At 37.3% G+C, this 27,855-nt stretch overlaps 2 protein-coding genes across 4 annotated transcripts in view; both read right to left on the bottom strand.

The window, feature by feature from the left end:
• The window catches only part of LOC114898300 (torsin-1A-interacting protein 2-like), a 38,619-nt gene that overhangs the window by 6,868 nt on the left and 3,896 nt on the right, over positions 1 to 27,855 (bottom strand). The window contains exons 1-2 of one of the 3 annotated variants that reach the window (XM_029227555.1): positions 27,048 to 27,147; positions 279 to 457 (exon numbers count right to left, since the gene is read on the bottom strand). In XM_029227555.1, coding sequence (XP_029083388.1) covers positions 279 to 312 — 34 coding nt within the window. In that variant the 5' untranslated portion in view covers positions 313 to 457; positions 27,048 to 27,147. Of the gene's footprint in view, positions 1 to 278; positions 458 to 11,235; positions 11,338 to 27,047; positions 27,148 to 27,855 lie in introns of those variants that run through there. The other 2 variants (XM_029227557.1, XM_029227556.1) reach the window with 2 other exon arrangements.
• Positions 12,928 to 27,261, bottom strand: TOR1AIP2 (torsin 1A interacting protein 2). The gene is made up of 2 exons (XM_029227558.1): positions 27,048 to 27,261; positions 12,928 to 15,519 (listed from the first exon to the last, which is right to left on the bottom strand). The coding sequence occupies exon 2, from the start codon at positions 14,848 to 14,850 to the stop codon at positions 14,455 to 14,457; it is 396 nt and encodes a 131-aa protein (XP_029083391.1). The 5' UTR covers positions 14,851 to 15,519; positions 27,048 to 27,261; the 3' UTR covers positions 12,928 to 14,454.

Below are 27,855 nucleotides of genomic sequence, written 5' to 3'. Positions count from 1 at the left end.
GATCTGTCTACCATCTTTTTTTAAGATGCATTGTAATTTTTCCAATACTATAGGTTCCTACTATGGGAGTCTCTAAAATATAACTCTTTTTCATAATTAGGGTCTGGTATTATGGTAAAATTCAGTAAATATCAAAGAGTAAGAATCATAACAAATTAAGCAATTAAGTTAATTTCTTTTTTACTTCCAAACTTCAGTTTTAGTCACCAGAGACTTTCTCTCTAGCACAGCCCTAGTTTCCTACAGCACAAACCTAGTGTTGTACAAACTAGTCTTACCCTCTGGAGGATCCCTAAGTCCTCTGTCAGTCATGTTTGCGTTTTATCTCTTCAGACTTTGGGATACTTTTTGTTAGTGTCTGGTTTTCCTTGTGCAGATGTCTTGTTTTCTTCTTGTCCCAAGTCCCAACAGGCTCATGCTTCCCGTGGACCCAGGAAACAAGGCATATATACAGTGACTAAAATAAAATGAAAAAAATTAAATGACTTTTTTATTCATACATGGGAGAAGTGCCAATTTCAGCTTTATTTACTAAATCTGTTTAGTTTGAGTAATATTTCCTCTCTGAAACTTTTCTAGTGAAGAGAAAGTGTTTTCTGGCTTTCATGAGGATCATATTCCAAATCCTAGACTACAAACTGAAGAAAAGCTTCAGATTATTAACCTTGTGTAGATGCCATAGTCTTCTAATACATTCCAATGTGTCTGGAAGGATGTAAAAAGTAAGACCAAGTGACCAGAATCTTGAAGAGAACATCTTTGAAACTGAAATGAAAAGTAATTCTAAGAGTAAAAATTGAAATGAAAAGTAATTCTAAGAGTAAAAATTTAAGTCACTGTTGAGTTAATCACTGCAGATTTCCTTTATGTCTTCAATTTCTGTCCCATATAAATTTCTCAGAGTTTGCCTATCAGAAGCTTTCACTTATCATTAACAAGTAACAATGCACACGGGCTACCTACAAACTAAGATGGCTGTCTTGGTGTTAGGAAGAGGAAATACACATTTTGTGTTTAGTCACTGCCTTCTTAGTGGTTTTCACACAGTATTCTTTTGTAAAATATGGAGACAGGTATCTCTTTATACAATGCCCTTCTATACAGTGCTCAAAGAAGACTAAATATAAATGATTATGATCTTAAGACATTATGTTTACTCTATAGTCTTTAATTAAATGTTTCTGTAAAAAAAACAAAACAAAAAATAAATGATTATGAGCTGTATATAAAAGGAATAAAAATCAGAGGCAATTTATAAGCAATAAAAACTTAATCATGTCATTTTATAGTTAAATCTTATTTTTTTGTCAAAAACCATACCACTCAAAGTTACTTAACCTTCACTATCTATAAAAATGATTATGGATTGCTATGATGACTAAATATAAAAATATATGTGAAAGAGCTTTGTAAAGTGCTACATTTTTTGGATAGCCTAGTTGAGAAGTTAGCCAACTAGCCTTTTTTGTGTCCTTCTCACAACACTCTTTTATAAAATCTAATTTTACAAGTTAAAAAATTTAATCCCAAATGCCTAGCACAGATCTTAGTATACAGCAAGAACCCCATATTTTAATTTAAAAGAATATGAATAAGTGAATGAATGCTTGAATGTACGAATAGAGTGGTGTCAACTATAAACTGAATGTGAAGGGAGGGGTTAAAAACAGGCCTCCTTTCTGCTGGTGTGAACACTTAGAAACAAGTCTCAGATTTGGAGGGTTCCTTGTCACCCTTTTATCTGCTTCAGACTCCTGGGACTGGGCTTATAGATCTCCTTTTCATTACCATCATATGTTGCAAAGAGGGTTACCTCCTATCCTATTTTGTGATAGAAAATAAAAAGTCCCCAATCCTTTAAAAATAAAGTCCAGTTACAAAAATTTTAGAAAGTGAAGATGCTATTCACAATAACTGTAAGGTACCTCATGATAAAAACTAAAAGGTACCTAGTAATAAATCTAACAACACATATGCAAGAATTTTAGAGTAGGGTGAAGTTTATGGTATGTAAATTATACCTCAATAAACTGTTTTAAGAAAAGAACTTTTAGGGAGAAAAGTATAAAACTTTACTGAAGGACATAAAAAGGACCTAAATAGAGAAATACATATAGACAGTAAGACTCAAAGCCATTTAATGCCACTTCTTTCCAAATTAATCTATAAATTCATTGCAATTTGAAACAAAATCTTGAGACAATTTTTTTATTGTTATATGTTTCTTATGGAATGAACAAGTTGACCCTAAAATTCACAAAGAGCAGTAAAGGATTAAGAAGAGTCAAGATAATTCTGAAGAAAGAAAAAAGAATTTTGAAGAAGGGGGGATATTTTTACCAGATATATCAAGACGTTAAAAACAATAGGGCATTGGTGTAAGAAAAGACAGATTACACAGAATAGAGAGACAAGAAATATATGCATACATAAATAACGGAAATTGAGTGACAAAAGAAAATGAATGGATTAGTGAATAAATAGTTTTGGGACAAATGACTTTTCAAATGGGAAAAAAATTAGATTTCTACCTCCACAAAAATCAATTGCAGATAAGAGACCTAAATGTAAAGAGCAAAACTTTGACATTTTTGGATGAAAGCATGGAATACCTTTATAATCTCAAGGTTTTCTTGATCAAGATATAAAATATACAAACCATAAGGGGAACTTTGACAAATGTGATGACGTTAAAAATGTTAATCTCTCGACAAATCATCAAAATCATGGTTAAAAGATAAATTCACTGACTATAAAGATATCAGCAACACATATAATCATTAAGAGATTAATATCTAGAATACATAAAGACTACTGCAAATCAGTAAGAGACAAATAATGCTATTTTAAAAGCAGTGGGCAAAAGAGATGAACAAGCAGTTAAATAAAGAGGACATCTAAAAGTCTACTGAATTGGTAAGAAACTTAGTCAAGGAAATGCAAAATGAATTAATGATGAGATACCATTTCACAACCACCAGATGGGCAAAAATTTTTATATCAGGCAATACCGAGTGTTGATGAGGATTTGGAGATACAGAGATCTTTACTGGCAATGAAGTAAACTGTTACAGCTTTGGAGAGCAATATGGCAATACCTAGTTAAGACACACACACATTCTATAAATCGGCAATTCTTTTAGACATATACCTCAGAGAAACTTTTCCTCAAGTGCCCAATGATGTTTGTAGCAGCATTGTTTAAAATGAGGAAAAATGAGAAAATCTTAAATGTCCATAAATAAGGAAGTGGAATTTTTAAAATGTAGTATATTCTTTTTTTTTTTTTTTGTGGTACGCGGGCCTCTCACTGTTGTGGCCTCTCCCATTGTGGAGCACAGGCTCTGGACGCGCAGGTTCAGCGGCCATGGCTCACAGGCCCAGCCGCTCCGCGGCATGTGGGATCTTCCCAGACCGGGGCACGAACCCGTGTCCCCTGCATCGGCAGGTGGACTCTCAACCACTGTGCCACCAGGGAAGCCCATTGTAGTATATTCTTAAAACATAATATTGTATATAAATTAATGAGTTAGATATCAAAAATTTATAAAGGTACAATATTAAAGCATTTATATAAAATTTAATAAACACAATAATATATAGAGTGATTCAAAAATAACTGAACAAGCAACTATATGCTAATAAAATGGACAACCTGGAAAAAATAGACAATTTCTTAGAAATGCACAACCTTCCGAGACTGAACCAGGAAGAAATAGAAAATATGAACAGACCAATCACAAGCACTGAAATTGAAACTGTGATTAAAAATCTTCTAACAAACAAAAGCCCAGGACCAGATGGCTTCATAGGAGAATTCTATCAAACATTTAGAGAAGAGCTAACAATCTATCCTTCTCAAACTCTTCCAAAATATAGCAGAGGGAGGAACACTCCCAAACTCATTCTATGAGGCCACCATCACCCTGATACCAAAACCAGACAAAGATGTCACAAAGAAAGAAAACTACAGGCCAATATCACTAATGAACACAGATGCAAAAATCCTCAACAAAATACTAGCAAACAGAATCCAACAGCACATTAAAAGAATCATACACCATGATCAGGTGGGGTTTATCCCAGGAATGCAAGGATTCTTCAATATACACAAATCAATCAATGTGATACACCATATTAACCAATTGAAGGAGAAAAACAATATGATCATCTCAATTGATGCAGAGAAAGCTTCTGACGAAATTCAACACCCATTTATGATAAAAACCCTACAGAAAGTAGGCATAGAGGGAACTTTCCTCTACATAATAAAGGCCATGTATGACAAACCCACAGCCAACATCGTTCTTAATGGTGAAAAACTGAAAGCATTTCCACTAAGATCAGGAACAAGACAAGGTTGCCCACTCTCACCATTCTTATTCAACATAGTTTTGGAAGTTTTAGCCACAGCAATCAGAGAAGAAAAGGAAATAAAAGGAATCCAAATCGGAAAAGAAGAAGTAAAGCTGTCACTGTTTGCAGATGACATGATACTATACATAGAGAATCCTAAAGTTGCTACCAAAAAACTACTAGAGCTAATCAATGAATTTGGTAAAGTAGCAGGATACAAAATTAATGCACAGAAATCTCTGGCATTCCTATACACTAATGATGAAAAATCTGAAAGTGAAATCAAGAAAACACTCCCATTTACCACTGCAACAAAAAGAATAAAATATCTAGGAATAAACCTACCTAAGGAGACAAAAGACCTGTATGCAGAAAATTATAAGACGCTGATGAAAGAAATTAAAGATGATACAAACAGATGGAAAGATATACCATGTTCTTGGATTGGAAGAATCAACATTGTGAAAATGACTCTACTACCCAAAGCAATCTACAGATTCAATGCAATCCTTATCAAACTACCACTGGCATTTTTCACAGAACTAGAACAAAAAATTTCACAATTTGTATGGAAACACAAAAGACCCCGAATAGCCAAAGCAATCTTGAGAAAGAAAAACGGAACTGGAGGAATCAGGCTCCCTGACTTCAGACTATACTACAAAGCTACAGTAATCAAGACAGTATGGTACTGGCACAAAAACAGAAAGATAGATCAATGGAACAGGATAGAAAGCCCAGAGATAAACCCATGCACATATGGTCACCTTACCTTTGATAAAGGAGGCAAGAATATACAGTGGAGAAAAGACAGCCTCTTCAATAAGTGGTGCTGGGAAAACTGGACAGCTACATGTAAAAGAATGAAATTAGAACATCCCTAACACCATACACAAAACTAAACTCAAAATGGATTAAAGACTTAAATGTAAGGCCAGACACTATCAAACTCTTAGAGGAAAACACAGGCAGAACACTCTGACATAAATCACACAAGATCCTTTTTGACCCACCTCCTAGAGAAATGGAAATAAAAACAAAAATAAACAAATGGGACCTAATGAAACTTCAAAGCTTTTGCACAGCAAAGGAAACCATAAACAAGACCAAAAGACAACCCTCAGAATGCAAGAAAATATTTGCAAATGAAGCAACTGACAAAGGATTAATTTCCAAAATTTACAAGCAGCTCACGCAGCTCAATATCAAAAAAACAAACAACCCAATCCAAAAATGGGCAGAAGATCTAAATAGACATTTCTCCAAAGGAGATATACAGATTGCCAACAAACACATGAAAGAATGCTCAACATCATTAATCATTAGAGAAATGCAAATCAAAACTACAATGAGATTTCATCTCACACCAGTCAGAATGGCCATCATCAAAAAATCTAGGAACAATAAATGCTGGAGAGGGTGTGGAGAAAAGGGAACCCTCTTGCCCTGTTGGTGGGAATGTAAATTGATACAGCCACTATGGAGAACAGTATGGAGGTTCCTTAAACTAAAAATAGAACTACCATATAACACAGCAACCCCACTACTGGGCATATACCCTGAGAAAACCATAATTCAAAAAGAGTCATGTACCAAAATGTTCATTGCAGCTCTATTTACAATAGCCAGGACATGGAAGCAACCTAAGTGTCCATCAACAGATGAATGGATAAAGAAGATGTGGCACATATATACAATAGAATATTACTCAGCCATAAAAAGAAACAAAATTGAATTATTTGTAGTGAGGTGGATGGACCTAGAGTCTGTCATACAGAGTGAAGTCAGAAAGAGAAAAACAAATACCATATGCTAACACATATATATGGAATCTAAAAATAAAAAATGTTCATGAAGAACCTAGGGGCAAGACAGGAATAAAGACACAGACCTACTAGAGAATGGACTTGAGGATACGGGGAGAGGGAATGGTAAGCTGGGACAAAGTGAGAGAGTGGCATGGACGTATATACACTACCAAACGTAAAACAGATAGCTAGTGGGAAGCAGCCGCATAGCACAGGGAGATCAGCTCAGTGCTTTGTGACCACCTAGAGGGGTGGGACAGGGAGGGTGGGAGGGAGGGAGATGCAAGAGGGAAGAGATGTGGGGATATATGCATATGTATAACTGATTCACTTTGTTATAAGGCAGAAACTAACACACCATTGTAAAGCAATTATACTCCAATAAAGATGTTAAAACAAATTGAATGAATGAAAAAAAAATGAACCAACTACTGATACATACCATAACATGGATGAATCTAAAAAGTGTGATGAGCGAAAAAAGCCACACACAAGATTATATGCCAAATGATTCCATTTATATGAAGTTCTAGAATTGCCAGTGGTCTGCAGTGATGGAAAACAGATCAGAGGTTCCTAGGGGAAGGACTACTGACTGGAAAAGGGCATGAGAAAACCTTCTGGAGTAATGAAAGTGCTTCATATTTTTATTGAGGTAGTGTTTGTCATCAAACTTAAAATCTGTACATTTTATTGCATGTAGAATATCCTCAAAAAACTTTTTTTCAAATAACAACTGAATGCTTTAAAAAACGTATTACTTGGAAACGGGGCTGTGGTCAATAAGCAGTCTGCAAAAAAATCGTGAGAGATGTTTCAATAATCTTACAAATGTTCAATATACACCTTTCTTGTCACAAGACACACATCATTCCTATAGCCCATTTCACTCAGACACTTTGTAACATTGTTGTTCATAGCGAAAACGTAGTCCCTCGAGGCTACAAGGAAGAAGTGGTACAAACACAGAGGTTCTTGACACATCCTCACAAAAAGTCACATGGTGGGGTATCTGGGAGATCTGGAGGCCACTGTTCCAGAGGCAGGTCAATCTTTTCAACAGTGTCCAATCAATACCAGGAAATGTATACATTAGGAATCTCTGGACTGTGTAATAGAAGTGAGGCAGAGCCTCATGCTGATGGAAAACGGGCATGTTGGAGACTTTCTGCAGCTGTAGGAAAAACCACTCCATAAGAATGTCCAAAAAAAATACCTTTGATGGTATCTTTTGCAAAAAGGAACTCATGAAGTGAATCCCTTTCAAGTTCAATTGTGAAATGTTGGTTTTCAGTGCCCCATTTATGGAGGTTATGATTCATTTTTCCACTTAAAGAAAACTTAGCCTTATCACTGGTATTTATCTCCATTTCCCTGTGACCCTGAAATCTGCACCAAAACTTACTGTTTTGCTTTAACTGTCTCCATGAGGGCGTGAACCAGGTTAAAGTAGTAAGGTTGCATTCTCCATAACTGGAGAAAATCAACAGATAGTAGGCTGAGGGATGCCTACTATTTCGATATCCTGAGACCTCCCTGAAGAGGGACACAAATTTGCCTCAGTGCCTCTTCTTCTGTTGTGGCTGCCCTGTGCTCTGTCTTTAAGATGCACCTTTTCTGCTCCATCTCAATGTACCAGTGGTAATGTTTTGTCAGCCTGGTAGGTGTTCATTGTCTGGTATATGGAATGACCTTTGCACTGCAGTAATACAACCAAGTTTAGCAGACTCCAACACATAAAATTAAATGTTGTAAGGTTATCTCTACAGATTGATGCATAATACATGTTTATATATGAATGTTACTGAGTAATAAAATTTTGAAAGTGTTCAACTCTTTTATTGCTCTGTACATTGTTTAAATAAACACATGAACAGAAAGGATATATGCTTGCTTCTATGGAGGAAAGGACAGGAATAGGATGAGAACAAGAATCGGTTTCAACTGTACCTGTAAAGCCTCTAAAAAAAAGAAAAAAAAGGTATATGTGGCAAAATGTTAGTGTATTTTATCTATTTTTTCAAATTGAAGTATAGTTGATTTACAGTTGTGTTAATTTCTGTACAGCAAAGTGATTTGTCATACATATATATATACATTCTTTTTTATATTCTTTTCCATTATAGTTTATCACAGGATACTGAATATAGTCCCCTGTATTATACAGTAGGACCTTGTTGTTTGTCCATTCTGTATATAATAGTTTGCATCTGCTAACCCCAAACTTCCACTCCATCCCTACCTCCACCTTCCCTCCCCCTTGGCAACCACAAGTCTGTTCTCTATGTCTGTGAGTCTCTGTTTCGTACATAAGTTCATTTGTGTCATATTTTAGATTCCACATATAAGTGATGTTATATGGTATTTGTCTTTTTTTTTCTGACTTACTTCACTTAGTATGATAATCTCTAGTTCCATCCATGTTGCTGCAAATGGCATTATTTCATTCTTTTTTATGGCTGAGCAGTATTCTATTGTATATAGGTACACCTTCTTTATCCACCTGTCAATGGACATTTAGGTTGTTTCCATGTCGTGGCTATTGTGAACAGTGCTGCTATGAACTTAGGGGTGCATGTATCTCTTTGTTTTTGCAATGCCATGCACCTTGCAGGATCTTAGTTCCCCGACCAGGGATTGAACCTGGGCCCTCGGCAGTGAAAGCACGGAGTCCTAACCACTGGACCGCCAGGGAATTCCCTATCTTTTTGAATTATAGTCTTGTCTGGGTATATGCCCTGGAGTGGGATTGCTGGACCATATGGTAATTCTTTTTTGGTTTTCTGTTGAACCTCCATACTGTTTTCCATAGTGGCTGCACAAACTTACGTTCCCACCAACAATGTAGGAGGGTTCCCTTTTCTTCACACCCTCTCCAGCATTTGTTAAAATTTGTACACTTTTTAATGATGGCCATTCTGACTGGTGTAAGGTGGTGCCTCATTGTAGCTTTGATTTGCATTTGTCGAATAATTCGTGATGTTGAGCAGTTTTTCATGTGCTTCTTGGCCATCTACATGTCTTCTTTGGAGAAATGCCTATTTAGGTCTTCTGCCCATTTTTCAATTGAGTTTTTTGTTGTTGTTGAGTTGTATGAGCTGTTTGTATATTCTGCAAATTACGCCCTTGTCAGTCGCATCATTTGCAAATATTTTCTCCCAGTCTGTAGGTTGTCTTTTCGTTTTGTTTATGGTTTCTTTTGCTGTGCAAAAGCTTGTAGATTTAATTAGGTCCTATTTATTTTTGTTTTAATTTCTATTGCCTTGGGAGACTGACCTAAGAAAACACTGGTATGATTTATGTCAGAATGTTTTGCTTATGTTCTCTTCTAGGAGTTTTATGGTGTCATGTCTTATGTTTAAGGCTTTAAGCCATTTTGAGTTTATTTTTCTGTATGGTATGAGGGTGTGTCCTAACTTCGTTGATTTACATGCAGCTGTCCAACTTTTCCAACACCACTTGCTGAAGAGACTGTCTTTTTCCCATTGTATATTCTTGCCTCCTTTGTTGAAGATTGACCATAGGTGTGTGGGTTTATTTCTGGGCTCTCTATTCTGTTCCATTGATCCATATATGTTTTTGTGCCAATGCCATGCCATTTTGATTACTGTAGCTTTGTAGCATCATCTGAAGTCTGGGAGGCTTATGCCTTCTGCTTTTCCCTTTTTCCTCAGGATTGCTTTGGCAATTCTGGGTCTTTTATGGTTCCATATAAATTTTAGGATTATTTGTTCTATTTCTGTGAAAAATGTCATGGGTAATTTGGTAGGGATCGCATTAAATCTGTAGATTGCTTTGGGTAGTATGGCCATGTTAACAATATTAATTTTTCCAATCCAAGAGCATGGGATATCTTTCCTAAGTTAATGTATTTTAGACCTGGATACATAGGTGAATGTTATTTCCTGCACTTTTCTATATGATTGATGTTAATATATTTTTTAAATGAGTAATCAAATAAAATATATTAGCTTCTGTGAGGAAAAGTAAGAATCAAAAGAAAAGGCCTGTGGTATGATGAATTGGAAGATTGGGTTGACATATATACACTAATATGTATAAAATGGATAACTAATAAGAACCTGCTGTATAAAAAAATAAATAAAATAAAATTCAAAAGAAAAAAAAAAAAAGGAAAGGCCTGTAATGGTAACTCTGAGCCCACACACAATGAACTTATGTTACAGAGGCACACTTCAACCACAGCCTCCTATACATTTTGTCATATCCAGCTGAGAAGAGATAGGACAAAGAAAAGCTACCCATGAGAACAAAATCAGAGCTGGGAGAGCAGTAGGACCTCACCCAACCTACTCTATCCTGGAAACCTCAATCTTATGATGTATGGACTATTAATATTCCTTCTATTTTACAGATAAGGAAACTGAGATATAGAGATGTTAAGAATCTTACCCAAGAACACACAACTAGTAAAAAATATATGTATGTATCATAAACATACTATAAGGCATCCTGATTCTACATTTGAATTGTGACTCTAGCACATATGACCTGGGTAAATTTGCACATATTCTTCAACTCTTCTCAAATTGCTTATTTTGGTGTTGTGAAAGTCTCAAGTGATGTAATAAATCATGTAGCAACTACATCTGCCACAATTATGATTATAAATGGGCCTAAAAAATGTGACAATGATTTGCCTTGGGTCATTCATCCCACCAGGCCTCTTAATCTTTACATCTAAGACCATTTGACATACATAATTACAGGATCGACCTCAGTCCCAAGATTAATCTTGTCCTTCACCAGGAAGGATTTAAGAAGTTTTTAACAATTCAGCATCAAGTTCTAACAATTTGGCTTTAATCCCTGTTCTAAAACTAAGACTCTACCTTATCCCTAGTTCTAACTTCTGCCTCATTCTCTTATACCCTTCCTAGTCCTAAAGACGTACTACATGCCATATGATTGACATATGTTATCACATTTAAACCTCACAACAGTATGAGGTAGGTATTATTACATAACCTATTTCACAGATGAAGAAACTGGATACAGAAAGGTTAAAATGCCCAAGGTCATTTAATAGTGCCAGAATCAGAAGACAAACCTAGGTCAGCTGGCTCCAAAGCTATTATTTTTCCTCTATAACAAGTAGTTTTCAAGCTGTGTTCCCAAGCTTCCATGGAGACTCAAGGGCTGCCAGAGGAGACTGAAGAGATAGAAGGGGTATGGCTCAACTCACTTTTACAGATATCTGTATTCTGCTGATTGCCACATACACTTTGGATGTCATGGAATTCTTTCTTGCGTGCCTGTCTGCCTGGGCTACCTTCTCCTACAACTTAGAGATGAATCTTAACTTAGTCACGCACAACTCAAGACAGACTCTGCTTTAGTAGGTACTTTCCAGTTGCCCCAGCAGTTTCCATTAAACTTCCACTCCTAGGTCTGCATTAAAATAACAGAGTAGTTCTAGAAGTCTAGAAATGGCCACCATTACGTGTAAGTAATTATCAACTCTCCTACAGTACGGAAGTATACATTAATACGGCTCATATAATCCAAAACAGTGGATCAATTGTCATGAGAATTTTAAGAATACACTTATACTTTAAAATTCATTATTCATAACTATGAAGTAGAGTATTTTAGAATAATCTGCAATATTTTAAGCCAAGTAAAGTCATACTTAAAAAGACCGGAGCTGAAAAGCTACAAAGTTTTCTAAATTTTCTCCCTTGCTCAATTTTATGAACTCTACCCCATGATGTTAGTTCTGAGAGCTGACCATATATCAGGTATGTGATGATAATCATGTATGAAGGCAAAGTACCCTTCTTAATGTAATATTAAAATTAGCATTTTTGATTCCTTTCTCTTGCCTATATACTCACATACCTTATAATGACAACACACAGAACTGTTTTTGAGGAGGGCTACAATAGAGCCCTCCTCACAGTTGAGAAAAATGGCTGAGTTATAACCTGAAATATCAGCAGTGACCTTCACTCTGATGTGAAACCTCTTTATATGTCACCGGCAAAGTACAATAACTATCACTACCTTACAGTATTATGAGTACTCAGTTCCTATTCTTTTTTTTTTTTTTTTGCGGTACGCGGGCCTCTCACTGTTGTGGCCTCTCCCGTTGCGGAGCACAGGCTCCGGACGTACAGGCTCAGTGGCCATGGCTCACGGGCCCAGCCGCTCCGCGGCATGTGGGATCTTCCCGGACCGGGCCACGAACCCGTGTCCCCTGCATTGGCAGGCGGACTCTCAACCACTGCGCCACCAGGGAATCCCTCAGTTCCTATTCTTTTAAGCCAGATAACTAAATACCCTGGATATGCTGCTATGGTATTTCTCAAAGTATAGTTCATAGAGTACCTGCGTAAGAATCTCCTGAGGCACTATTTGTAAAATGTAGCTACCTGGGCCCCACAAGCAATCTAAGGAATAAAAATTTCTGTAAGATCGGAAAATTTGCATTTCTGACAAGCTCACCCAGGCACTGATTTGAAAACCAATTGTATAAATCCATTTAATATGTCCTTACTATTTAAGAATGAGATTGGTTAAAACAAAAACAAAGACCCTTTCTCTATTTTGCCGATATTTAAAATTGCACATATGTAGTGCTTTTTGGTATGTGTCTGAAAAAGTTTAGGACAATAATATTGATCATAACACCACACTCAAAAGCAATACCTCAAAGTAAATTTTCACTTTTTAGAAAAAGCTTTAGGATAGTGTAGTTCTTAACCAATGGTAAATGATAAACTAATTAGTCTTCACTCAATTTAGCAGTCCACACAGTTTATTCAGCAATAGAACAGAAGAGAACTTCCATCATGACAGACATAAGGCAGATACAGGGCAGATCTCTGGGGTACATTCTTTAAGCAGACTAACAAGTGACTTTTTAACATGTGGCAGGCATGATTTGTTGCATACAAACAGCCATTCATTCCTTACTTCTTCCTTCCTAAAAGAGCCCTGATTTTATTAGGGGAGACAATGTGTCCTACCCAGGCAGTGCAACTCCATTCCCCTCTGCCAGGTTTCCCAGGCTCCTTTGTGAATCAAGGATGTAAGAAAAAATCTGTGAGGGACTTTTGAGAAAGATCTTCTTCCCAAATAAAAGACACAGACTTGAAAGGAGAAAGCTTTTTGCTCCTTACTTCCAGCCTTTGATTGGGATTGAAATGTCTGGAGCAGCAACAAGCTACATTGTACTCGGTGAGAACTATGAGGACAAAAAGCCAATATGCTAAAGATCCCAGAGGGGAAAGATAGCAAGAACCTGGGGCCTTGAGAACATTGTTGAGTTGCTACACAAGCACTGGATTATCTAGAATCTTAAGTGGAATTTTTAAATTGTTCAGTGGCCTCTGAGATGTTTTCAATGCTTTTTCTAAGTTTCTTAACCTGAACTCTAGTTTCATGATTCTTATGAACAAGTGAAGGCCAGAATGAGGCCAGTGTCAGGTAAGACCTTCTTAGTTCTAAGAAAAATGCTTCCCCTAAACTGTTCATAATATATATGCAGTCAAGCTGGGTAACTCCTTTCGTCACCTATCTCCTAGGACAGGTACTTTTCTATTGCCAGGGGAGGACATTCTAAGTTCAGTCACCACAAAGACAGGATAGTCCTTGCTTATGTAGAGCCAAGGAGGTGTAGACAGAGGCATTTCTGCATGTTTTTATTGTCACCTATATAGGTGCTGCCTGACTGAATGTGATTCCTCTGACAGTGACCAGTTATGGATAACGTCATAGCCACACTGAGGATGAGCTAAATAGAGCCAATGATGAATAAATGGTTATATATGAATAAATTTTATATATATATATAATTATCACTGATTAATATTTAAGAGGTGGAATTTAGAATATAGTTTATTATTAAAATGTCTAGTTGTTTTACTGGAATAATCTAGAATTCAGCTACAAGGATGCTTTCCCAGAAAAGTTTTCACTAGAATATAATGAAAGTACACACAGTATGGGGCTTCTCCTCCAGGACTACCATGTCATAATAACGTCAATAATTAGGCTGTGGAGATTTTTAGGAGTAAGCTAATTCCAAAACATAGGAAATATGGATTAGTCAGGTTCTAGATGAACAATCTGGCTTGGAATACTGATTAAATTCATGCTGAAGAAGAGATGCACAGACCCTGGAAGCAGGTCCAACAACAATTTAAGCAGTTTCCCAGAGTAGTGACAGTCTGGATCAGATATAGAAAGGAGTCATTTTTCCATCTTCCTTGGGCTACTAGTACAAAACCCTCTAGAGTCTCCATGATTTTGACTGTTTCAGAAGTTATTTGCTTTGGCCAAGTTTTTTGTTCAAGGTTTTATCTGTTCTGGTCAGGATTAACTGTAATGCAGGGTTAAAACCAGCAACTCTAGAGTCATGTATCCTTTTTCTAACCAGTGGAGGACCCAGAAGAAATGGGTGGCAAGCTTTTTCAAAGGTCCACCTGGTAAGATTTTGGGGAGCCCACTCAAGTGGGAAAGACCAAGGAAGAACAAGGCTTCTATTAGCAGGATTATCAGGATAACACTCAGGGCAATAATCAGCTCTGTTAATACGGTCTAAGAATACTTGGTAACATTCATTCTCAACCAGTTCAGTTTGGTACAACCAATGGCCTAGTTCTAAACTAGGGAACCATTGCTGTCCACAGTCAGGGCAATGTGAATTATCTGAGAACATTGGGACCTAGAGACACAACACAGAAAGCAATGTAACTGTAAGAGGCAACAATGATAAAGAGAGACACCCAAACAACCAGTCCTATTACAGGTTTGGTTTAGCACTTTCTCAGTCCAACCACCATTACTTGGAGAGGGTAAAATGTGGCTTGCACCTCCGTGCAATTCTTCAAGATTTCGTTGTCTATTTTTCACTCACTTGCAACCCAGTCTCTGAACTCAGGGACTGATCCAGTCTATGTTATCAGTCACTTACTAGCAGCACAGATCTCAGAATAGCTCCTTTAAATCCCAGCTTCTCAAGAAAAGATAGGGTTCTAGTCTAAGTTAATTATTTTTTCTTGTGTGTTATCAGCTGGTGGTATCATGCAGAGGCATCTGGCTTACTCTGCTTTGCTGGTAAGTTATTATGTCTGCTTGGTGAAACAGAGGAGCTGACAGGTCCAATGGGTCTTTGGTGGGCGCTGGCACTCTTGCCGTTGTAATACACGTACCCAAGTCTTAAGGCCTTGGCACTTTATAGCGATGTAGAGGGGTCAGGAAAACCTGGCAGAGTCCTCTTGAGCGTGGATCCAATGAAGTCTTTCTTGGGAGGACCTTAATCAGGACCCAGTCACAGGGAAGTAGCTGCTGTTGAGTTGGTTGAAGGGTCTGGGAATGCTTCACATACCTGTAAATAATAAAACTTCAGACGACTCATGTGGGCTTTGAGTTGCTCACAATATTATTAGAAACATGCATTTGGATGAGAATTGTCTCATGAGTTTCCCCATAACAACTTCATATGGGTTCAAACCAATTTATCTGTTGGGAGTTATTCTTATGCTTGATTGGGCAACAGGGAGGATTTTGGTTCATTTAAGGTTTGTATTAGCTTAATTTTTTTTTAGGACTATATATTTCTTTTTCCTACTCCTTTGGAACTTTGGGAATAATAAGGTCTGTATAATCATGGTTAATGTGGTAAAACTTTGAGATTTCTTGTCTCTCTTCTGTGAAATGGGTGCCGTATATATAGTTCTCCCATAATGGGTGGGATAACATTAACAATGGTGACAGCCTTCTAAAACAGACTTCAATCCATGCAGGGAAAAGCTTACAAAATTATTAGATAATATTCTTAATAACTAACCACAGGAAGTTGGATGAAATCCTTTTGAAGGCTGAAAAAGAAAACACAAGGGACATGTCTCATTGTCCACATCTGTCTTTATAGGCTCATATGCATTTTAAGTTTAAGAAGGCAATTAAGGCACGGTCCTGAGCTATTCTTGGAAAATATATAGTAAATCAGTTGGAATTTACAGATGCTTTCATCATCTTTGTACTCCTTCATGACACTGAATGTAACAAGTAAACAAGGTAGGGTAGAGCAGGATGCATGGAACAACTAGACAGGCACCTAGGAAGTGCCACAGCTCACCAGAGCACAATATATAGTCTGCCTTTCTCCAGTGTTCTTTTGTGAATTCTGAGGCCTGATCCTGTGAGAGCACTAAGGGACACTGGGGAAGATGTGAGTGTTAAAACTGTATAAAGATATAGCCTGGGGCTTCCCTGGTGGCGCAGTGGTTGAGTCCGCCTGCCGATGCAGGGGACATGGGTTTGTGCCCCGGTCCGCGAAGATCCCACATGCCGCGGAGCGGCTGGGCCCGTGAGCCATGGCCGCTGAGCCTGCGCGTCCGGAGCCTGTGCTCCACAACAGAGAGGCCACAACGATGAGAGGCCCACGTACCACAAAAAAAAAGATATAGCCTGAAAAGCAGAGGGAGTTATAACCCTTAGCTGTGATCAGCCAAAGCATTTTCCTTACAGACTATCAATAGCAGCTGTGATTCTCAGATTTTAAAATGGCAACTTTAAAAGACAACTGAAGAGCAGCCTCTGCCAGTGCTGCAACCTGGGGTCAATAGTCTGATGGGAGCCCCGGATGGGGTGGGATAGAATCAGTGTAGATACACTGATTTTTTTTTGAGGTTAGGTGACAAAGTATGCATGAAGATTACCAACTCAGCTCCTCAGGCAGAGTGAACAGAAAGTAGGGTTCCTGACCTTTGTGGTGACAACATAGAGTATAACAGATTTCCCTGAGGGTCTACTGTCAAGAGCCACTACAGTAAAAGTTTCAGTTGTTGAACTGGGAAATCTTGGATGTCTAGTACATGAAACAAATAGATGATGAATAAAACCCACATGATTGTGGGGTTTATCACAGAAGTTAGTAGTAAAGTTATATGACTAAGTCTGACATTGAAAAGGTACAGAATTTTGGGTTTTTAGAAAGAAAAGGGGAAATTCAATTAAAACCACAACAAGATACTGTATTTCACATCCACCAGACTGGCAAAAATTAACAAGTTTGACAATGTGGGCTCTATATACTCTAGGCAAGACTACCCTCCCCTCAAACTCCACATCTCTGTTGGCTAAAGCTCCATTCCCTAAGCTCCAAATGCTCAGAATGAAGGATGGCCTTCCCCCAACCTTCATTTCTCCATCTTCAAGAGTTAAGCAAGACTAGAGCTCCAAGTATTCCTGAATCAAGAGCAATCTAGTGTTCCATATGTTCCGGACAAGACCACCCCTCCCCTCATCCTCCAAACCACAACGGGCAAGAGGGGAGTCAAAACAGGGCTCCAAAGCACTAAATGCTCAGAATAAGATCACCTATTACCAGCCTCCTAACTCTTTCCTTCCTGAAAATACTCCTGGCAAGATTCTCGAACTACCCCCCCCCACCCTCACAAGCTTCACTACCATTATCTGCCTGAAAGTCTGAGGACCAACCAATCTCATCACACCTGTACCTCTTTTTATGTCAATCACCACATGGAGCCCAGAGCTTCCTGGTTATACTTCATCCTCTTATAGTCTCTAATCCCCATATGGCTCTGACAGCAGTAAGATAATATCCCCTTCTCTTCTTTACTTTTTTTCCCCATAAAACATGTACCATTTTGATATTAAATATTTTAGCTATTTGTCTCTACTAAAACCTAAACTCCAAGAGTAGGGTGTTTTGTTTTTATTTACTGCTGTACATACCCAATAAACATTTCTTGAATGAATAAATAATGAGACTATAGAGTAATTTGAATCCTTATACCCTAACACTAGGAGCATAAATTAGTATAACCACTTTTGGAATTAATTTGGCATTATCAAGTAAAGCTGAGGATGTGCATTTCCTGTAACTCAGTAATTACCTGAGAGTAGTCTCAGGTAACTACCCTAGACGAAATTACACATTTAAAAACATGAATAAAAATATTCATGGTAGTTCTTTGTATAACAGCAAAATAACAACCAAAATGCCCAAGGCAGTAGAATGGATTAAAAAAATTGAGATAGTCCCACACAGACATAGATGAAACTCAAGAATATTAAGCTGAAATATAAAGAGCAAGAAGCGGAAGAATACACACATACTCACTCTCTTATATAGTTTCCATTTACATAAAGTTTCAATATATTGCTTAGGAATAAATGCAATAAAGCTAAAAAGAAAAGGATAAGTACAAGGATAACTATTACCTTTGATGGGATAGGGAAGGGAATGGGATTGAGAAAGGCATACAGAGTATTTCAAAGATAATTGTAAACATTTTTTCTTTGAATGGTTGGAGGTACAAGAATGCATCATAAATCATAATAGTTTACATAATCTCTATTCAATATTTTATTTTTTTCTACTTCTGTCTTCATTTTTACTTTTTTTAACTTTTAATTTTTATTGGAGTACAGGTGATTTACGATGTTGTGTTAGTTTCAGGTGTACAGCAAAGTGGATCAGTTATACATCTACATATATCCACTCTTTTTTAGATTCATTTCCTAAATAGATCATTACAGAGTACTGAATAGAGTTAGTTCCCTGTGCTATACAGTAGGTTCTTATTAGTTATCTATTTTATATATAGTAGTGTGTATACATTAATCCCAATCTCTATTCAATATTTTATAATTAAAAAAAGAAAAGAGTGGAAAATAGCAGTGGGCTAGAAAAAGAGAATAGGCAAAACCAACTTTCACCCTGCGGACAAGAAGACCAGGAGCAGTTACTCTGCTCAGAGGCAAAGTGGGTGACTGAGGAAAACAGGAGTCCTACAGAAAGACATGGATCTTTGTTTTTCTCATAATATTGGAAGCAACTATCTCTTCATGGAAATAAAGTAACAGAAAATATATTATAAATCAACTATACTTCAATTTAAAAAAATCTCTATGGAAAGAAAAAAGAAATAAGGTAAAAGAGGCCTACCTAATGTTAATTAATGGAATTAATTTTTCCATTAGGCTACCTAATGGAAAAGAACTTCACTTGGCCAGATATTCAACAGAAAAACTCCATCTCTGAAATAATACTTTTTTTTTGGCCGCGCATGGAGCATATGGGGATCTTAGTTCCCAACCAAGGATTGAACCTGCGCCCCCTACAGTGGAATTGCAGTCAACCACTGGACCACCAGGGAAGTCCCCAAGATAATAATACTTAATAATAATAGCTAATACTTATTGAGCGTCACTATCTGTTCTAATACATGTAATACATTTTACATCTATTAACTCATATAATTCTTACAATAATCCACTCTATAGTTAAAGAAACAGAGAGGTTGAGCAACTTGCCCAGAGTCACACAGGTCTTTGTAGAGAAATCAGTATTTGAATTCAAGAAGATTGGTTCCAGAGCCTGTACTCTTAACCACTATAAGGCACTGCCTTTCTGAAGCAGTGACTGTTGAGTTTTAGAAAACCCTTTCATAAGCTATTTGCAAAGCTACAGGATACTCTTCAATTGTGTGTATTATATTAAAGTGGGGGTGGGAGAAACTCTCTCCCATAATTTTCCACTTTCACACAAAAAAATCCAGGATACATTTCAGGGAGTCCTAAATCCCCTGAAATTACATATAAAATTTTTTATGTACACATGTGCATTTTTTTCTGGAAAGGGAGTACAGCTGATCCTTGAACAACGTGGGGGTTAGGGGTACCAACCTTCAAGTAATCAAAAATCTGTATGTAACTTACAGTCAGCCCTTCGTATATGCAGTTCCTCTGTAGCCACTGTTCTGCATCCTCGGATTCAATCAACCACATACAGTGTAATACTGAAATATTTATTGTTGAAAAAAATCTGCACGTAAGTGGACCCACACAATTCAAACTGTGTTGTTCAAAGGTCAACTGTACACACTTTTAGATTCCCGAAGGAATGGTTCAGAACCATTGAGCATGAATGGTTCCTAATCATTTTACCATCAAAGGCAATTTTTATTCCTGGCACCCCCCTCCGCAGATCTCAATGTGGAAGGATCCCTGAACAACTACCATTCTTGTAATAACTTCGTTTTCTCATTTTATTAATTAGACATGTAGATCTGCCAATCAGAACTTCTAATAAAAACAAGAAAAAAACTAGTGTTAATAGCCCTGATTTAGAAATTTTCAATATTTTAAATTACAGATAATATTCAAAATGCCTATAACATAAAGTCAGAGAGATTTCGGCTACTCTGGATTTGTTTCCTTCCTCAACTCCATTAGCTTAAGTCAAAAGTGGTTGATCTGAGGTAAATGTATGATTACCACTAGGCTGGTAGAAATGCAAAAAATACCTTGGGAACCATCATTACTCAACTGATTATTGTTTAAGTTACTGAGGAAACCGCCACGTACTAGGCCCAATGCCAAATACTATACATACAGAGAGAAAAATCTTACAGAGCTTCCAGATGTCCAGGGAATCCAGGTTGGAACCCATGCTTTAGGTAAAGGCTAAGAGCTTTTCGATAGATATAAAAAGACTGCCTGTAGAGATCACAGGAAATTCAGGAAGGCCCACAGAAGTTGGAATGTCCTTATCTTCAAGCGAACCTTGCAGCCAACAACAGTGGGCAAAAAACAAATTTAAAGGGCTTCCCTACCACATAAATGCTATACAGTCATCTTTCAGTATCAGTGGGGGATTCATTCCAGGACCACCCACAGATATCAAAATGCAAGGACCAGAGGCACACTCAAGTCCCTTACATAAAATGGCGTAGTATCTGCATATAACCCATGCACATCCTGCTGTATACTTTAAATCATCTCAGGATTACTTATAATACCTAATGTAATGTAAATGCTATGTAAATAGCTGCCAGAGCACAGCAAGTTCAAGTTTTGCTTTTTGGAACTTTCTGAATTTTTTTTCACAAATATTTTCTATCAGTTTTTTTTTTTTTTTTTTTTTTTGGCTGCGTTGCGTGGCTTGTGGGATCTTAGTTCCCCAACCAGAAATTGCCCCTGGGCCTTGGCAGTGAAAGTGGCAAGTCCTAAGCACTGCACCAACAGGGAACTTCCCAGATCAGACTTTTTGTGTATGAGAACTAAAGTAAATTTAAGTTTCATCCTGTAGATTTATTAGAGGAAAATTTAGAAAATAAGCACTTTAACATCAAAACAGAAAATGCAGTTCTATTCAAACCAGTGAAATTTACACTACTAATGATGGCAGCTTAATACATATTAAATAATTATCATCTCTAAATATTGAGTCTGTATCATTCTTCGCTATTTCCTGAATTGATGTTAGTAAGCTAGCTCAAATCTGCCTCTGATAAACAAAAATTCTCTTGTTCTTTTTATTTATTTATTTAGAATATTTATTTATTTGGTTGCAATGGGTCTTAGTTGTGACAGCTGGGCTCCTTAGTTGTGGCATGCATGTGGTATCTGGTTCCCTGACCAGGGATCGAACCTGGGCCCCCTGCATTGGGAGCTTGGAGTCCTATCCACTGCATCAGCAGGGAAGTCCCTCTTGTTCTTTTTAGTGATAGGATAATATAAGTTTCAGATTGAGTCAGGATTGGGATGACTTCTCCAGGCAAATATATCACTTAAACTTCAGCCTCAGCCAAGTCCTCATGTGATATATAAAATCAAAAGAACAGACACATAGAAAAAATATAAATGCTCTAAATTTTCTTGCATTTCCATTTTAAATATTTTCTCCCATGGAATAATTTATTCTAACACTACTCAATAATCAAAACTATTTTTTGTATGAGACAGCTTCTCTGATAAGTTTCACACACGAAGTGAAATCTCAAGAGCTTCATATTTCATTAACTAGTTCTGAATTTAGATGTTGGGAGATTAAGGAGTATGAAAAAAAAAGAATCACTCTTCTTTTTAAATTCACATAATCTAAAATAATTCTTTGCTTAAAATATATTATGAAAATACATGCTCCTGAAAAAAGTTTTCAGCCTGTTTTGTGAGGAACTACTTTTAATTTGGCAGTCTTGAGATCACAGAGAGAAGGCACAATCTCCAACACTGTTGAGCACACACACTGTTCCCTCTTACGAAAATAGATAAGCCAAACAAAAAATATGATCTTGAGTCACCCAGGAGTTGAGAAACAGGGAAGTCCAGGGGTTAGGACTCCGAGCTCTCACTGTCGAGGACCTGGGTTCAATCCCTGGTTGGGGAACTAAGATCCCACAAGCCTTGCGGCGAAGCCAAAAATAAAAATAACAAAAAAAAAAAGGAACTGACAAACATAACAGGTGTGTGTGTGCATTGCTGGCATTCCATAAAGGGGAACAACTGGTTTAAAAATTTACTGGTGCACTTCAATCTACTTTGCCCTAATGGACAGAAGTCCATGGTTCAAATTCTATCTACAGTCTCAATTTAAAACACCAGCAACCAAACCTTTAAATATGCAGTTTTCAACAGTAAGACCTAGTGCTAAGGTTAGGTATTTATATACTTGTACCAGCTATTTGTGTCTGTGAAAACTAAGTATCTAAGTCTTGCTCACGCCTCTGCACCATATCCATTGTCATAATATGCCAGGATTATTATTTTCAAGATTTCCCACTCATTTCCCAGTGTTTTCACTAAATAGTACTTATTCCATACTTTTGAAGGGGAGGTTGAGAAAGTACTAAAAACTAGAAACAAAAAGCACTCCACTTACTTTCTTAGGGAACTGTTTCTTATATAGGGACTGGATGTCTGGAGCAGTTCAGATATAAATTTTTTCTGAGGATAGAGAAAAAATTTCCTTTCCTTCTTACCCTTCTTACTCCCTCGATTTGCATTTCACGTTTAGGCTGACCCACGCAGAGGCAAAAAGCAACACACAAAGATCAAAGGGTTTGCTACGATTTCCAACAGTGGGTGGCATAACTGATTCCCAGTTTTAGCTCAACTCCTCTAATCATCTTTAATATCTACAGGAAGCCAGCACGTTGTTATTAAACGTTTTATTTTGAACGAATTTTAAACTTGTAGAAAAGTTGCAAAAATAGTGCAGAGAGTTCCTTATACCCTTTACCCAGTTTCTCCTAAAGTCAACATCTCATAAAATACAGTTACAAAACCAAGAAATTAACACAAGTCAGTTAACTAAACTACAGACTGCTCGAATTGTACCAGTTTCTCCACTAATGTCCCTTTTCTGTTCCATAGTCCAATATGGGATCCACCACTGCATTTAGTTGTCAATTCTCCTGAGTCTCCAATCCGTGACAGTTTCTGTCTCTAATTATCTCTTGTGACTTTTCCTGGTCTTTGTGACCTTTACACTTTTGAAAAGTACTAGCCAGTTATTTTGTATAATGTCCCTCAATTTGTTTGTAGAAAGATAAAGAGTTTATGCATTTTTGGCAAGAATAACACCACAGAAATGATGTTGAGTCCTTCTAAGTGCATCATATCACTGGGGTCATGATGTCTGTATGTCTTATTACTGGTGATGTTAACCTCAATCAGTTGGTTAACACAGTATCTCCACTGTCAAGTTACTATTTTTCCTTTGTAGCTAATAATTATATTGGGGAGATATTTTGAGACTATGCAAATACCCTGATTTTCCTCAAAATTTCACCTACCAGTATTATAGGTAGATTTTATCTGCAATAATTACTACGCGGCTGTTTGTCTAATAGTGATTTTGTTTCCTTTTTACCATGTTTACTCATTGGAATTCTTCTCTAAGAAAGAGCTGTCCCTTCTTGAATTCTATTTATTTATCAACTGTGTCAGTATGGACTCATGGCCACTTACTTTACTTTATTCTATGGGTTAAAATCCAGTACTACCATTACTCATTTTATTACTCAGGTTGTTCCAACTTTGGCCATCAAGCTCCTTCAAGTTCCTCCTGTGTCCTTTCAACAAGCTCCCAAACCTTTTTGAGCATTTACTTAATTTCAAGCACCACAAGATGTTCCAGGCTCACCTTGTATTTTCCCTGACTCAGACCTGGAATCAAGTACGTCTCAAAAAAAAAAAAAAAAAAAAAAAAAATCCTACTTCCTTTTATCAGAGGATAGTGTTTAAAAACAAGAGCTGGGTGCTCATTGCTACTGGGGTTTCACCATCGGGTCAACAATTTGGACAACCCCCACTATTATTTGTTTCCTTACTAAACTCATTAGCTGGAAATCATTAGCATCACCTGGGAACCTATTAGAAATGCAAACTCTTGGGCCCCACCCCAGACCTACCCGACTAGAATCTTTGAGGGTCTGGTGCAGGAATTTGTTTTAACAGGCTCACCAGATGATTCTGATGCTCGCTATAAAATTTAAGAAACATGAAACACTGCTTTAATGAAGAAGAGTTAGCTTTCCATCACTATAAACCCTATGTTTACTCTATCTATCCCTAATAAAAAAAAAGGGAAAATTTACCCTTTTTGTCTTTTGGAAAATTTACTCTTAATAACTTGTGCATAAATTATATTTTTACTGCCACAACTAATAAAACTATAGGTGAATGCCTCATCTGTTAAGGCACTGAACACTTCCCTACTCTTGTTTTCCTACAAAATTTTTTTTACATGTGGCGGTCACGGTAGTTATAAAGTACAAATATTGTTACTCTTATACAAAGAAGTTTAAGTCAGCCTGCAGGACCATCTCCTGCCTACATATATGATTCAACATCCATATAGTGAATCTATAAATATGAAATCCTCGCAGCACAGTCCTCTAAAGTCAGACTGCCTAGGCCTGAATGACTGCTCCAGCACCTGACTTGGTGAACTCTGCCCTATTTCCCTGGTTCTCTTAACCACAAAATGGAATAACTACCCAGATGAAAGAAGCATTATGAGGGTTAAAGTGATAATGTGCAGCACTTACCGCTATGGGGGCACAAAAGAAGTCTCAGGATGTGTTTATTATTATTTGAACTGTTAAGTAAAAGTGCAACTAGACGTTTTATTTTTCGGAATGGGGAAAGCAAGTGGACACTGTGCTAAAGGAAAGTTCTGCTGTTTCTTCACTAGTAGATCAAAATAAAGGCAGAACCAGAGAGCTCTATTTATATAATTAAAACAAAACCCTCAGAAGTTTACAAATTAATGTTTTAAATTTGCCTTTTGGCAAAAATGTTATTATATTTACATTATGTACACCCATGATCAAGCGCTAAAGAAGAGTATATAAAAATAAAAACAATTTGATTTGTTCAGGTAGTGGAATTATTGGTGAATTTTCTTCCTTTCTATTTTGATTATGAAAACCATGTTCCACTTCCTTTAATATTAGTAAAGAAGAAAGTAGTCCAATTAGTAATAACTGTTTCCACTTATTGAGTCCTTAAACCCATTTAATATTCCAAATAACCCTATGACTCTCCACTTTAAAGATGAGGTAATGGGCTCAGAGAGATAAAGCAACCTGCCCAAGCCACAAATTGACAGAACAGGAATTCAAACTCAGCTCTGACTCCGAAGTCTACGCTCATAACCAATGTTGGAGACATCTTTCTTTATTCACAAATGCTTGATTTGCTGTGCAAAACTTACGATAAAGTATAATCACTATATTGACTTATCTCTTGTGGGACACAGTAGTCATTATAAAATATAGACTATTAACGAAATTTTAACACAATTAAAATTCTAAATGAAAAATGAAAAACAGCATAAAGCAGACAAGGTTTCTCTCAGCAAACTTTCCTTCAGGAAATTCAAGTGGCACTTCAGAGAAATGTGGATTTCCACGGTATACAGTTTAAAATTACCGCCTACGCAAAAATAAATTACATACAAGACGCTATACATTATTTAAATACCCAATAATCCTCAAATAATTAGCTAAATTCTTGTTACTTTATTTGTTACTTATAGAAGCTCTCAGGCTAGTATTATCTCTACACTAGGAAGAAAAACAAGTGAAGTAGAGCTTAACTGAGTCACTTATGGTTACGATAAACCAGCAGTAAAACTGGTAATCAAGTTCTGGGCTCTGCATTCAGCATAAGCATTACTCAGGAGAGACTCCCAAAGTTTTCACAGCAAATGTCAGTTTTAAAACTGTTCTAATCCACACAAAGGCTTCCAGGAACATTTTTAGTTCCTCTACCAGTAAGTTCCTTTTTATATTAGATTATTTCCCACTGACCATTTATATAGTAATCCTGTGCTTGAAAAACAAAACTGATAAATACGGATAACAGCCACAGCCCTAATTCTTAACAAACACAGACAAGGAAAGGATCTCTCATATAGATCCAAAATAAAATGTTTTAAAACCTAAAGACAGGTAAAATTGAAACAGTGTGTTGAATCAGATTAACTGATTTCTGTAACTGTGTATAAAGTCGAACAATTAAGCACTACTGATTAAGTAGAGAGTAAACTTTTTTGAAGGAAGGAAAAAGGGGTAAACTTTCTCGGGTATGAAATACAATTGGGAATACATATATAATATGTAATTAACTGGTAATTGCAGGGTCTTACTAAAACTTCGCTCTTTTTAGTACCATTAAGGCTAAAAGGCAGGGGTGGCAAGTGAGGGATGGCGGGGCGGGGGCGGGGGAACACGGACACTATCTTATAAAGATTAAAAAGACGAATGATGGGATCCTGTTAAGCATGAAGGTAAAGGGAGTAATCAACACCTGCACTGGTAGATTTCCCGTTTACATTTGAATCTTATAGGAATTCTGCTTCTCGTCTCAAAGTCCAAACCAAACATTTATTCCCACCTTATTCTGTTTAATGTTTATATGATTCTGTTTCTCTTTTTTCACTCCAAAACAAAAATATACCTCCAACCTGCTCCGTTTAAGGTTTCTGCGGTAAGGAGGTGGGGGTGGGGAAGGACCGTTTCTGAAAGATATTTAAAAAGGTATCAGATCAAATATTAAAACATGGAAAAGTTGTATACAAATTTTACTTACAAATTCTAGCGGGGTTTTAAATCGTCGACTGTCAATGTCAGGAGAGCCCTTAGAGTGTTCTTTCTGCTCCACAACGCTGAGCTGCACCCCTCGGACGCGGCGGAACAGAACGTCGTCCCGTCCCTGCCCACGTGACCGCGACCTCCGCGGGGAGGGTAGGCGCCCGCGGAATGCTGGGACTGGTAGGCGCCGGCCCCTCCTCCCCGCAGGCGGCCAGCGGCCGAGCTGGAGGCTGGAGGTGCGGTGAGTGCAGCGGCAGAACCGCAAGCCTCCCCGCGTTCTCGGGCTGCTACCAGACCCGGAGGCAGGCATCCTTGCAAGACCCTGGAGGACCCTAAACCCTCATAAAGACCTAAAGTTCAAAGGCTCGAGGAACTAATGGAACCAACACAGTGAGAGGTACTAGCCAATGATACTGGCAAGCACCAGTCAGACTTGACTTAGAAGCCGGCCTCTACCATTACGAGGTGCATGTCCTCAAACGAGTTGCTTAATCTAAGCCCGAGTTTGCTCTTGTCAAATGCAGACAACGCTACATACATAGTACCTCATAAGGTGGTTGTGAGTAAATGAGCTAATGTACATAAGTGTCTACTAAACGACATTAGTAAATGATGAATAAAAAATAGCTATTATCTTAATCTATTAATTTTATAAAAATGAAAATTGAGAGATGGCAAGCAATTTACGCAAGAACACATATTTGGTTAAGGGCAAAGTCAAGTAAGTCTAAAAGTCCTGTTCCTGACCTGCACCAATTCAATACAACATAGAAGAAATCTACTCACATAAATCTCACTTCCCCTTT

This window comes from Monodon monoceros, unplaced genomic scaffold (genome assembly GCF_005190385.1).
Source record: "Monodon monoceros isolate NGI ecotype Baffin Bay Population unplaced genomic scaffold, NGI_Narwhal_1 Super_Scaffold_18, whole genome shotgun sequence".
NCBI classification, from domain to species: domain Eukaryota; kingdom Metazoa; phylum Chordata; class Mammalia; order Artiodactyla; family Monodontidae; genus Monodon; species Monodon monoceros.
Note: the sequence above shows the minus strand (reverse complement) of the source record. Positions and strands in the feature narration are given on the sequence as shown.

Bases quoted from the DNA above. Each gene is read 5' to 3' on its own strand.
- TOR1AIP2 (XM_029227558.1), bottom strand. From the start codon at position 14,850: ATGTTCTCAGATAATTCACATTGCCCTGACTGTGGACAGCAATGGTTC.